General features: G+C 45.6%; 1 protein-coding gene across 1 annotated transcript in view; it reads left to right on the forward strand.

Annotated features, from left to right (window-relative positions):
* Window positions 1-13402, forward strand: part of HSPG2 (heparan sulfate proteoglycan 2) — a 192367-nt gene that overhangs the window by 169470 nt on the left and 9495 nt on the right. Inside the window, exons 85-103 of the mRNA XM_074218188.1 lie at window positions 15-124; window positions 784-931; window positions 1017-1133; window positions 2089-2206; window positions 2796-2940; window positions 3379-3478; window positions 3695-3804; window positions 4110-4218; window positions 5121-5219; window positions 7217-7438; window positions 7702-7946; window positions 9149-9320; window positions 9872-9994; window positions 10337-10387; window positions 11031-11106; window positions 11817-11895; window positions 12529-12593; window positions 12909-12992; window positions 13254-13357. Coding sequence (XP_074074289.1) covers window positions 15-124; window positions 784-931; window positions 1017-1133; window positions 2089-2206; window positions 2796-2940; window positions 3379-3478; window positions 3695-3804; window positions 4110-4218; window positions 5121-5219; window positions 7217-7438; window positions 7702-7946; window positions 9149-9320; window positions 9872-9994; window positions 10337-10387; window positions 11031-11106; window positions 11817-11895; window positions 12529-12593; window positions 12909-12992; window positions 13254-13357 — 2277 coding nt within the window. The remainder of the gene's footprint in view (window positions 1-14; window positions 125-783; window positions 932-1016; window positions 1134-2088; window positions 2207-2795; window positions 2941-3378; window positions 3479-3694; window positions 3805-4109; window positions 4219-5120; window positions 5220-7216; window positions 7439-7701; window positions 7947-9148; window positions 9321-9871; window positions 9995-10336; window positions 10388-11030; window positions 11107-11816; window positions 11896-12528; window positions 12594-12908; window positions 12993-13253; window positions 13358-13402) is intronic.

Consider the following 13402-nt stretch of genomic DNA (forward strand, 5'->3'; position numbering starts at 1 on the left):
CTACCCCCTTGTAGCTTTGCCTCAGATCTCAGCCCCTCCTGAGGTCCGAGTACCCGCTGGCTCCGCAGCTGTCTTCCCTTGCATGGCTTCCGGCTTCCCAACTCCTGACATCACCTGGACCAAGGTAGGATCCTATGTGGGAGGAGAGGGAAATGTGAAAGTAGGGTCAAACCAAAGGATAAGAGGAAACTAAAGACATAAAAGAATCCATTGAAGGACATGGGTTCAAATCCTGCCACAGACATTAACTCATTATATGACCATGGGCAAGTCATTTAATCTCTCAGGGCCTCAGTTTCCTATCTGTCAAATGGGGGAAGAGTTTTCTAAATGACTTAAGGTTGTTTCCAGCTCTATTATCCTGCAGTCTTGCCATTCCCCTTTATCATACCATATCAAGTCAGGGCTAACTTGAATCCTCATCACCAGACAGAGGTTGAGATTGATGCTGGTGATTAAGGAACATAAGATCCACCTCTGAGATCTGAGGAGAACCTCCTCCAAACTCTTCATTTTACAAAGGAGGAAACTGAGGCTATGAGAGAGACAAGGGCTTCTCTTATGGTCTCCAACTAAGGATTGGGTTCTCTTAACTCCAAATTCAGCTCCCATAACACTGCATCACAGGATCCAGGAGTAAAAAGAAGGACTTCTCAGAGAATATACTCAAGATCGAGTGGAGGGTCATAGGCTCAAATAGGTGGTACCAGTCTGAAGAGCCAAGGCACCAGACATATGGTAACGGCGGTGGAACTGAGAACATGTGGCTATATTTTGTTTCAGCTGGAGGGAGACCTTCCCCCAGACAGTCACCTGGAGAACAACGTGCTGACACTACCCTCTGTTCGGCCCCAAGATGCTGGCACATACATCTGTACTGCTACCAATCGCCAGGGCAAAGTGAAAGCTTTTGCCCGCCTCCAGGTACCAGGTGAGATTCCCCTGATGCCAGCCTCTAATTCTCCCCCACCATATCTTATGGGTCATTCCTTCTGACCGCTATACCTTGTCCACAGAGAGAGTGGTCCCTTACTTCACCCAGACCCCACATTCCTTCCTGCCCCTGCCTACCATCAAAGATGCCTACAGGAAGTTTGAAATCCGTATCAATTTCCGACCTGATGCTGCAGATGGTAAGAGGGTGGATGGACACAGGTGGGGAAGGTTCCTAATCACCATCTTGGGGATGGAAGCCTGGTTCAAGACCAAGTCTGCTGTTTGATCATTCCCTCTCAACAGCTGATGCCCCCTTTCCCCTGAGTCTAAAGGCCATCTCTAGATTCTGCCCTTCTCTTTATCTCAAAATGCATATAGACCAGCTGGTATCTTGTTTTTCTATCCCTTCTCTCTCTTCTCTCTCATTCATTCATTCTTTCTTCTTCATCTCTCCCTCTTCTCTCTCCATGGTGCCTCCCCTCCTGGGATTCTCCAACATGATCTGTTCTTCATTCTTCTCTGTCCTGTTCATCTGCTCCATCCCCTTTTCTTGAGGATGCCCTCCCTCTTCCTCCCCTGCTCCCCTTCTCCTTCTCCCCCCCCAATCCTGACTCACACCGCCTGCCTCTCTCCACTTTTCCGTTTCTACCTGTCTTCGGCCTCCCTGTCCAGCCCTCCTTCTTTATTCTGGTAAGTCTTCTGCCCTTCCCTCATGCGCTTTAGGGTTTTCTTCATGTAACTGATTGCTGTGTGGGGATAGACATGAATTCTCCCTCTATATAAATCTTTCAGGGGTGGCTAGTGGATAAAGCACTGGCCCTGGTCAGGAGTACCTGGGTTCAAATCTGGTCTCAGACACTTAATAATTACCTAGCTGTGTGGCCTTGGGCAAGCCACTTAACCCCATTTGCCTTGCAAAAAAAAAAAAACCTAAAAAAAAAATAAATCTTTCAGCAGGTTCCCTTGAATTTAGAGACTCCTCCAGGGGAAGAGGGGTACATAACAGTCAAGGTGACTGTCTCAGAAAGAGACAAAGACTGAGGTCAGGTTGGGGAGTTGAGTAGAGACAGAACCCACCTTGTTCCAGCAATATTTGGGGACGGGAGAGGGAGACACTGGACAGGAAGTTACTGACTTCATTGCTTATCACAGGTATGCTGATTTACAATGGGCAGAAACGCATCCCAAGCCCTGGGACCCCTGTTAATCTGGCAGCCAGGCAGCCTGACTTCATCTCCTTTGGTCTGGTGGGCGGGAGGCCAGAGTTCCGGTGAGATGCCCTTCTCTCCCTATACTCCCACTTGCTTTCAGAATCCTGACCAAAACTAAGGCAGGACCATGGGATGATGAGGCGATGTGAACAAGTCCCTACTCTCAAAGAGATGCCATTTTTATGGGGGGTGGGGTGGACACAGACCCAGCTCTTAGAGAGTCCTCAGTATTTAGAAGGAACAATGAATTTCAAGAAATTCCCCTTATGTTGGGGAACAGAGGTTGGTTGTTAGTGTAATTAGAGGGCAGAACTAGATGGGTTTAGTCTGGGAAGACTTCCCAGAGTCTGCCAAGCTGGGTGTAGATTGAAGTGAGAAGGTAGGCACCAACCCTGGGAGAAGGATCTAGGGATGGCCATCAGAATGTCTGGGATGGAGGGACTGAGGATAGGTCTACCTACCTGTGCATGAATCGACTGGAACCTGGAACCACCCAAGAGCTACTCCCAGTTATTATTACAGCTTCTTGGGTCTACTGGAGCAGGAAGCAGAAGACTTCTGGACTGCCCTTTCTCCCTTGGTCTAGCCTATTCCCCCCATAGTTCCCAATCCCAGTCTCCCCCAACACTAACCTCTTGCCCTGAGCAGGTTTGATGCTGGGTCTGGCATGGCCACCATCCGCCACCCCACCCCCTTGGCTCTAGGCCAGTTCCACACGGTGACCCTTCTTCGAAATCTGACCCAGGGGACCCTGATTGTGGGCAACCTGCCCCCTGTCAATGGGACTTCCCAGGTGAGACAATGAACTCCTTTCCCTAACACCTTTGTCTCTGTGGTGTCTCTGATGGAAGAGATATAGTGCATGCTCTCAGGGAGCTCCCAGTGTGAGAAGGGAAAAAAAGCCCCTGCCCTCAGGGAGACCCCAGGCTGATGAGAGAGAGTATAGTCTCTTTCTTGGGAAGCCCTAAGACCCTTCAGCTCTTCAGAGGCCTCCAGAGACTCAGTTCTGCCTCAGGTTGGGCTGGGGCAACAGTCTTTTTCACATCCTTACTGCTCTGGAGCATGTCCTAGCATTAAAGGGGAAAACAATGAGCAAAGAGCCTAGAAACAGACAGAAGCCGAGGCAGCCAGAGAGGGGGGTCTAAAGTTGTCCTCAGGGTCCCTAAGTGTGGAAACAGGCTTCCCATCAACTTCCTTCAACTCACTGACCCCTTCACTCATCACCCCCCAGGGCAAATTCCAAGGCCTAGACCTGAATGAGGAGCTCTACCTGGGTGGCTACCCAGACTACGGCGCCATCCCCAAGGCTGGTCTGAGTAGTGGCTTTATAGGTAGGACTCACCTTCCCTCCCCACAGACCTCTGATGTTCCCAAGCTACTTGCTCAAGGTGAAAGCTCTTTTAACTCAGCTCTTCCCCTTCAGCAAGGAAGGAGCTCTGCATGGCAGAGTATATGGGGATGTGGCTGGCATGTTGGTGAGGGGGATTTTCCTGGGTTTAGGCAGAGGTCGGTGCCTGTCCTGATCCCAGAATCCACTGCCTCCTCAGGTTGCGTGCGGGAGCTCCGAATCCAAGGGGAGGAAGTGATTTTCCATGATCTCAATCTCACGGCCCATGGCATCTCCCACTGCCCCACTTGCAAGGATATGCCCTGCCAGGTGATGTCATCCCCTCCCTTCCCTTCTCCTGACTGTGGGGCTTCTAACAACACCCCTTTACTGGTAGCCCAATTTAGCCTCCTTCAATTGAATCAACTCCTACCTGAAGGCCCTTCCCTCTATCACCTTTTCCCCACCCCTTCCTGCCCCTTCTTCCAGCTCTTCCAAGAGCCTTCTCCTACCCTTGGTGATCCCAGGAATAGAAAGCAGGACATAGGAACCTTGGCCTTATGGAAACCCCAAGAGGAAGGTGGGTTCAAGGGATGGGAACACTGAAGGCCTTACCTGTGGACTCTGCCTTGCAGAATGGGGGGTACTGCCAGGATTCTGAGAGCAGAAGCTATGTGTGCTCCTGTCCCCGAGGCTTCACTGGCAGCCGCTGTGAACATTCGCAGGCTCTACATTGTCACCCAGGTACCTCACACCCCACCAATCACTCATACAAGGGAGGCAGCCTGGACAGTGGGAAGGACAAAGGATTTAATAACAACAGCAAGAAGAAATAATCACTAGCATTCATATGACACTTTGCAAAACTCTTTAGAAACTATCTTTTTAGGGGCAGCTAGGTGGCACAGTGAATAAAGCACCGGCCCTGGAGTCAGGAGTACCTGGGTTCAAATCTGGTCTCAGACACTTAATAATTACCGAGCTGTGTGGCCTTGGCAAGCCACTTAACCCCATTTGCCTTGCAAAAAGAGAGAGAGAGAGAGAGAGAGAGAGAGAGAGAGATTATCTCATTTTACCCTTTCCTCTACTAGAAAATGGCAGAGTTGGACTCAAGGACCAACCCTAAAGTCTTTTCTAAGCAAGTATAAGGCTGGCTCCTGAGAGCCAGGTGTTAAATTTTCCATTTAAGCATTACACATCAGAAATCTGAGAAAGGCTTCATATCAAGACTTGATTTATTATTTTGTTGATTGTCTAGACTTCAGAAACTGATGAAGAAAATGTTTATAATACAAATAAACTTAAATATGTATCATGTACACTTTTTTCCATAGAACCAGGCATTAAACCATTACCAGCATACTCTTATTTCTATCTCCAAATCTGTGGGCTATGAATTCAATAAATATTTATTAGAAATCTGTCACTCAAACTCCTCTCCTCCAATACATAGCAACATCACTTTCAGTTTCTACCATCTGCTATATCCTCATTTCCTGCCCCTGGAACCAACTGCCTCGGTATCTCTTCTCTCCCAATGCACCACCAGAATGGAGGTTTTCTTGGCCCAGATGATGTCCAGCTATTTGCTCCCTCCACCTGTTCATTCTTACCCCTTACCTGTCCTGTCCTTTCTGCCTCCCCAGAGGCCTGTGGACCTGATGCTACCTGTGTGAACCGTCCAGATGGCCGAGGATATTCCTGCCGCTGTCACTTGGGCCGCTTTGGAGAGAAGTGCATGGAAGGTATGTGATGTCAGCCCTTATCCAAAAATGGAGTCTATGGTCATGAGCCAAGGAATAGGGAAAAGAAGCAGAACAGGGAGGGAAGATAAAAGAAAGGCAATATTCTGTGCTGATTGGGAAACCAAAAAAATTTTTTTTTCAATTCCAAATTCTCTTCCTCTCCTCTCCCTCTCTTCCACCCACTGAGATAGCAAGGAGGGAAAAAAATTACAAATACATATAATCATTCAAAACAAATTATTATATTAGCCTATGCCAGAAAAAAATGCTTCAATCTGCCTTAGATCCATCAGTTCTCCTTCTGGAAATGTGTTGCATTTTACATCATGAGCCCTTTGGAATTGTGCTTGGTTATTGTATTGATCAAAATTACTAAATCTTTTAAAATTGATTTTTTTTCAATATGGTAGTTACAGTATAAATTGTTCTCCTGGTTCACTTCACTCTACATCAGTTCATACAAAACTTCTCAAATTTCTCTGAATCCATCCTGTTTCTTATAATTCAAAGAGTATCTCTTCAAAAAGAACTACTATAAATATTTTTGTACATATGGGTCCTCTTCCTTTTACTTTAAGCTCTTTGGAATACCTTCTACCACCTAGTAATAGTGTAGATAGTATACTTATTTTCCCATACCCAACATTGGTCATTTTCCTTTTTTGTCATCTGTCACAACCATCAATCTGATGGTTATGAGATGGTATTTGAGAATTTTAATTTGCATTTCTCTAATAATTAGTACTTGGGGACATTTTTCCATATAGTTATTGAAGTCTTGGATTTCTTCTTCTGAAACTAATTCATATCCTTTGACCATTTTTATGACCAGTTGAGGAATGGAGGTTTTTCTCTTAAATTTGACTCTATTCCTTCATGTATTTTAAAAATGAGACTTTTAGGGTGGCTAGGTGGCATAGTGGATAAAGCACTGGCCTTGGAGTCAGGAGTACCTGGGTTCAAATCTGGTCTCAGATACTTAATAATTACCTAGCTGTGTGGCCTTGGGCAAGCCACTTAACCCCATTGCCTTGCAAAAACTAAAAAAAAAAAAAAGAGAGAGACTTTATCAAAGAAATTTGCTACAAAGTTTTCCCATTCTCTTGCATTTTTTTTATTTGTCCAAAAACTGAAATTTTATGTTATCAAAATTAGTAATTTTTCTCTCTTGAGATCCTCTCTGTCTTTTGTCTTATCATGAATTCTTCCTTGATCTATATATCTGACAGGTAATTTCTTTCCTGCTCCACTAATTTATTTAGAATATCATATTCAATATGTTTAAATCATGCATCCATTTTGAGCCTATCTCCAATAATGGTATGAGGTGTTGGTCTGTACCTATATTCTGACAGACTGCTTTCTACTTTTCCCAACATTTTTTGTTGAATTGAGCTGAGCTCTTGCTCCAAAAGCTTTACTGTGTTCATTTGTTTCTTATATTATGTTCCTTTTTTCAATGCTAATTTCTTTTTCTTACCTATGACTAAATTGTTTTGATAATTACAACTTTGTAATATAGTTTGAAATCTGCTACTGCTTCTAGGTACCCCTCCTTGTCAAAATTTTTTTCACTGATTCCCTTGATATTCTTGATCTTCTATTCCTCCAAATAATTTTGTTAGTTTTTTTCTAGTAGCTTTTCGGTAGTTTGATTGCTATGGCACCAATAAGTAAATTAATTAAAGCAGTATTATCATTTTTATTATATTGCCTCAACCTACCCACAAGTAATTAATATATATCTAATTATTAAGATCTATCTAATTATTAAGATCTATTTTTATTTTTGTGAAGAATGTTTTATAATTGTGTTCACTTATTTCCCATGTATGTCTTGGCAGATTATTATTTTATATTGTTTATAGTTTTAAATAGAATTTCTCTTTCTATTGCTTCCTGCAGAGTTTTGTTGATAATATACAGAAATGCTGATGACATATGTGGGTTTATTTTCTACCTTTCAACTTTTCTGAAGTTGTTTATTGTTGTTCTAGGTGTGACAGTGACTACACCCTCCCTGTCAGGTGCCGGTTCATACCTGGCATTGCCTGCCCTCACCAACACTCATCATGAACTACGCTTGGATCTTGAGTTCAAACCACTGGCTCCTGAAGGAATCCTACTATTCAGTGGTGGGAAGGGCGCACCTGTGGAAGACTTTGTGTCCCTAGCAATGGTTGGTGGTCACCTGGAATTCCGCTATGAACTGGGTTCAGGTGAGTATAGGGAGTAGGGATCATGAACCAGGTACCCATGATGACTGACTAAGTCCCACTACCTTTGATAGGTAACTGGATCTAGATGCCAATCGTGGTTCCCTAAGTTGGATTAATGAATGACCAGGGCACCTAGAATGACTGTTCCAAAGTACCCTTCCTGTGCCAAACTGACTCAAGGACCTGTGCCAAGCCATAGAGTATGGTCTGAGTAGCCCCTTCCCCAAAAAACTAAGCCTTCCTTTTCTTTATGTACATCCCAGGGACAGCCGTACTCCGGAGTACCCAACCTTTGTCCCTCGGCCGCTGGCACCATGTGTCCGCAGAGCGCCTCAATAAGGATGGCAGCCTCCGAGTAAATGGTGGGCATCCAGTGCAGCGATCCTCCCCTGGCAAAAGCCAAGGTCTCAACCTGCACACTCTCCTCTACCTGGGAGGCGTGGAGCCTTCAGTGACCCCACCACCTGCTGCCAATGTCAGTGCCCACTTCCATGGCTGCATCGGTGAGGTGAGCCTTCCAGTTCCCAGCCCTGGAATACTACTTTCTGCTACTCTTGAGCCCCCACATGCTGTTACTTCTTGCCTTTGTCACACTGTGCAGCTATATGCAAATCAGTTCACTTCTCTATAAAATGGAAATTACACTTAGAACACCCTTTGTCACAGAGTTAAGGCAATTCTCAAATAAGATCATCTATTGAAATTGCTTTGCAAACTTTAAAACACCACTTAAATGTCAGTGTTATGGTCACTGTTATTATCATTGTTGATGTTATTATAGTCACCAAGTCCTGTGTCCCCATCATTCCAACTCTTAAGTTCCAGCCATGAGGAAGTCCCTCACCTTCCCAAGAGACAGTTTCTTCATTTGGAAAATGACATTCTCTAATAATTAATAATAATAATAATAATAGCTGCCAGCATTTCTATAAAAGAATTTTTTAAGCCTATTATCTCCTTTTTGAGATACCTTAGAATAAACCTGTGATGTAGGGGCTATTATTATTATTCCCATTTCACAGATGAGGAAACTGAGGCTGAAAGAGGTTTAAATGATTTGCCCAGGGTCTATTGGCAAGTAGTTATCTGAGGGACAGCAGCAAGAAGACAGAGTAGACAGACTACAAAATATGGGAAGGGGAGGAGAATGAGTAATGCTAAGTAATAAAGCAAGAAGCTTTAAAAGCCAAATGGAAAAGCATATATTTGATAATGAAAGCAATAGGGAGCCACTGCTGTTTATTGAGCAGAGGGATAAAATGGTTAAACCTATACTTTTGGAAAATCACTTTGGCTGGAGGATGACAAGAGTGGAAAGTCTTGAAGCAGGGAAACCTACCTGCAGCTATTGCAACAGTCCAACTAAAAAGTGAGAAAACCTGGGATTTGAATACTACTAGGGTGGGAGGTGTGTCCTGAGCAGGGAAGGTGTCTTCTGCTTCAGACTGAGATCTATCCCTTAAAAGACAGGGACGCCTTGATTTTCCCATGGCCCTGCCTCAAACCTATTCAGGTGTCTGGGAAAAAGTGAAGATATGAGGAAATGGGAACTCTGACCTCCAGCCCCCAGGTCAAAGGAGATGATGCCAGGCTGCTTGGCCACCAGGACAAGGACCAGGAACAATGACCACATTTCTGACCTTCCTGCACCTTTCACTCTTCTCCTTGTCTCCTTACTCAAGCATTCACTTCTGCCTTCTTTGGTGCCAGGTATCAGTGAACGGGAAGCGACTGGACATGACCTACAGCTTCCTGGGCAGCCAAGGTGTGGGTCAATGCTATGACAACTCTCCCTGTGAGCGCCAGCCCTGCCAGAACGGTGCCACCTGCATGCCTGCTGGCGAGTATGAATTCCAGTGCCTGTGCCGTGATGGTTTCAAAGGTGTGGGAGTGCCCCATGAGGAGGGTGTCCTTGGGCAGGGGTAAAGGGAGCAGGGGGAGGGTAAAAATGGGCAGAGGGAAAAAAGGGAGGTAGGCAGGTGCTTCCTGCCAGTGGTCTCTCTCTTTGGTGGGGGAAGGAAAGGCAGGTAAATAGATATTCCTTAAAGCCCCTGTGACCCAGAACCAGTGTGCTGAAGGTAAAGGAAAGCTATATAGGAAGCCAGATGACCTCGATTCAAATACCAGCTCGGAAACTTTTAAAAGAACTTCAACCTAGAAAAGGGCTAGGGGTCATCTGTTCCAACTCCTTCCCCTTACAGAGGAACTACCTGTCCAAAGTTAGCCAGGCTGTAAAGACCCAGTTTGATTCAGGTTCTGACTTCAAATACAGTTCTCGCTGCATGAATGTGAGCAAAGGGACACCCTCTCTGAGTCAGACTCCCCCATATGAAAATCATAACACCACATTACTATCCTCCTTTGAATACTGCAACACACTCAAAAAATGAGAACTGGGATGCCTGATGCCAATCACTGCCTTTTCCCCTTCAGGAGACCACTGTGAACATGCTGAGAACCCTTGCCTACTGCCAGAGCCCTGCCTTCATGGAGGTACCTGCCAGGGTGCCCGTTGCCTCTGCCCACCTGGATTCACTGGTCCTCGATGTCAAAAAAGTAACCCACTCTTCCTTTGCCTTGCCCCCTGCCCAGACCTTTCTTCTGCCCTTAACCTGCTATCTTAGGCTCTTTTTTTTCTGGGTAGAAACCTACCATAGCAGAATGAATGCTGCAGTTAAGGTCAGAAAACCTGGATTTGAGAACTGGGCTGCTGTGGGATTTTGGGGAGTCACCTACCCTCTCAGAGCCTTGGTTTTCCTGTCTGAAAATGAGGAAACTGGGAAAAACTGTCTAAAGTCTATTTTGGCTCTAACACGGAGAGCCTTTTTTGAGTCTACTCTTAGCTTGGACAAAGGCTGAGTTCCTGACTGATAACCAGACCCTGCCCCTTTCCCACAGGCCGAGGTCCTCCTGAAGCTGAATGGCACCTAGAGGGCAGTGGAGGCAATGGTGCGTATTCCTATGGATGACCAATCTGAGGTGTCCTGGGACAAGGGAGAGAACAACGAGCTATTCCCTTTGTTTCACTCCGTCCCAATTTTTTCTCCTTTGCTCCAAATGTTTCTCATCCTTGGTTCTTGTCCCTGGTCTCAAGATTTCTTTCTCTCACCATAAGAGAATAATCAGTTGAATAGGCTGATCTCCCTGGGCAAGGACAATTCAGTTCAGCTGAATTCAAAAGCTGTGGGAGATACAGGGAGCTTAGCTAAGAAAGTCTCTGCTCTTTTGGAGCTTATAGTCTAGACTGGCAAGAGAGTGGGCCATCCACTGAGTGGATACATCTCTTAGGTACAAATGCCAAACTTTGAATTGTGAGAAGAACCCTGTGGACCCTTGGATGGAGTGTTGGGGATAACTTACAAACTTTAGAGGCAGACAAACAGGGGCAATGTTTATTGACCTGTGGCATGCCAGGTCATAGAAAGGATAACAAAAGTTGTGGGTAAATCTCTTCCCCTGACCATGGGCCCAGAGCCCTAGGTGGTGAGACAGAGAGTCTAGAGAAATAAAGGGGACATAGGATGACTTTTGGCTTCTTGAATTTTCTTTTTTTCATTTCATCCATCCATTCTTTCATTCCCCCCTCCCCAAGATGCCCCTGGACAGTATGGAGCCTATTTCCATGATGGTGGTTACCTGTCATTCCCAAGCCGTGTGTTTTCTCGTAGGTAAGACCTCTGTACCCTCTTCCCATCCCCTACATCACACATACACATACACACACTCATGATTTTTGGAAGAACATCTCACTTTGTAAAATTTAAGCACTATATATCTCTTATACTTTATGTTTCTTCCTTAAGGATATGATTTCTTTCTCATCACACTCAATTTGGATCAGTGTACAACATGGAAACAATGTAAAGACTGGCAAATTGACTCTGTCGGGGTCGGGGGAGGGAAGTAAAATCAGGGGAAAATTTGTAAAACTCAAAATAAATAAAATCTTTAAAAAAAATTTAAAAAATAAAAAAAGAATAAAGGACAAACAATAAAAAAAATTTAAGCACTATGGAGGGTGGGGGAGAAGCTATCCTCAAGCATCACTGGGAGGAGAAAGAGTGCATCTGATGAGACTAAAAGCCATGTGAAAGGGGCATGGAGTATGGGTGAGGTCCCCTCAGGCTCCCTCAGACAGTTCAGGAATGGTAAACTCAATCCCTGAGAGTGTATTAGGACTTCAAAAAAAACCCGTATTTACATTATCTGTCTTCTGTTGTATTTGACTTTGTTCAATATTTCCTAATTACATTTTAATTTGGTTCAGGCCACTTTGGTAGCAGTCTGGACTTTGAGTCCAAAGACCTAGCCTCAGCTCTCAGAAGGGGCCTTCTATCTATCTCTAAAGTCAATGAGCCTTTTTCTCCTCCTCCTCCAGCCACCCCGATGTTCCAGAGACCATTGAGCTGGAGGTTCGGACCAACACTCCCAACGGCCTCCTGCTCTGGCAGGGAGTGGTGAGTGGGACTGAGGGGCTCAGGGCTGAGGGAGGAGAAAGAACAGAGAATCTGGGAGTCAGGAACTTCAGCCTCTTCTCTTCTTTGTTGACAATATTTAATGAAACTTTTGGCAATCCAGTTCAATGAAGCATACATTAAGCACTTGTTGTATACAGAACACCTTGCCAGGTTTGGGAAAGGTGGGCATTGACCTTAAGAATCTAGTAGAGGATATGACAATTCAGTTCAACTCCTAAGTGTTTATTAAGCTCTTTCTAATACAGAACGTAGGCTTAGACACTGCGGAGGGAAGTGGGAACAGGGTATTGCAGAGTGCTCTGAGGTCTAAGAGGAGAGAACTGGGGTCATGGAGGAGACAGCACTGGACTTTGAGTCAGAAAGACCGGGGGTCACATCATACCTTTGGTTATTATCAGGGTGATGCCAGGCAAGTCATTTAATCTCTTTTGATCTTCAATGACTTCATCTGTAAGGAGGGAGACTTGGCTGATAGGGTTTCTAAGGGGGCATTGTCAAAACAGAGCCAGGCAGGGAAGGTGTAGTGTTTGTTGGAGCTGGTTAAGCAGCAGAGGGAGGACAGTGGGGAGGGACCTCCCAATTCTCCAAAATAACTGTGGATTTCCCCAATAGGAGGCCAGAGAGGAAGGCAAGGACTTCATCAGCTTGGGGCTCCAAGATGGGCACCTAATCTTCAGGTGAGTTCTCTGTCCCCCTGAATGTCACCTCTCTTACATATATATAATCGATCCTGCTCTCTCCCACTTCCCCTCTTCCTGTGGCCCCTGCAGCTGCATCAAGAACCTGGTGCTATGCTCTGCCAACCCCGGCAGTCCTCCCCTGCAGCACCATGTCCAAACCAGTGCCAACACTCACCCCTGTCCCAGCCCATCTTCTTGGGCTCTCCAACAGAGATAGAGGGCATCCAAGGGAGGCAACAGATTCCTCAGATCCTCTGGCTAGCCCCCCATCTGACTGACTCTCATGTCCCCTGGGGGCCTTGTGTACAACAGTTACCAACTGGGCAGCGGTGAGGCCCATATCATCTCCGAGGATCCCATCAACGACGGAGAATGGCACAAAGTGACAGCCTTCAGGTAGGTGCAAGCAAGAGGAAAGGGAAGGAACCATGAGCAAAATGGTGACTAACCATCATATCTGAGTTTCCCTGGGTCCCTAGGGGTTCTGGTGCTAAAAGTGTTGATCCTTGAGGAGATTGGAAATTCCACAAAGAAGGGCAAGTGTAGCCTTTGGAAAATGGAGTAGGGCAGATGGGTTGAGCCTGAGGAACTCCATGAGTTGAGTCTAAGGACAACCCAGGAGAGACAAAGAGGGGCTGATCACCATTATCCCTACAGAGAGGGCAGAAGTGGATCCATCCAGGTAGATGGAGAGGAGTTGGTGAGTGGCCAGTCTCCAGGACCCAATGTGGCAGTCAATACCAAAGGAAGCATCTACATTGGTAAGACATGCTCTTCTCCCTGCCCCTCAGGGGTCATTAATAACG

Source organism: Macrotis lagotis, chromosome 1, assembly GCF_037893015.1.
Source record: "Macrotis lagotis isolate mMagLag1 chromosome 1, bilby.v1.9.chrom.fasta, whole genome shotgun sequence".
Lineage (NCBI taxonomy): Eukaryota > Metazoa > Chordata > Mammalia > Peramelemorphia > Peramelidae > Macrotis > Macrotis lagotis.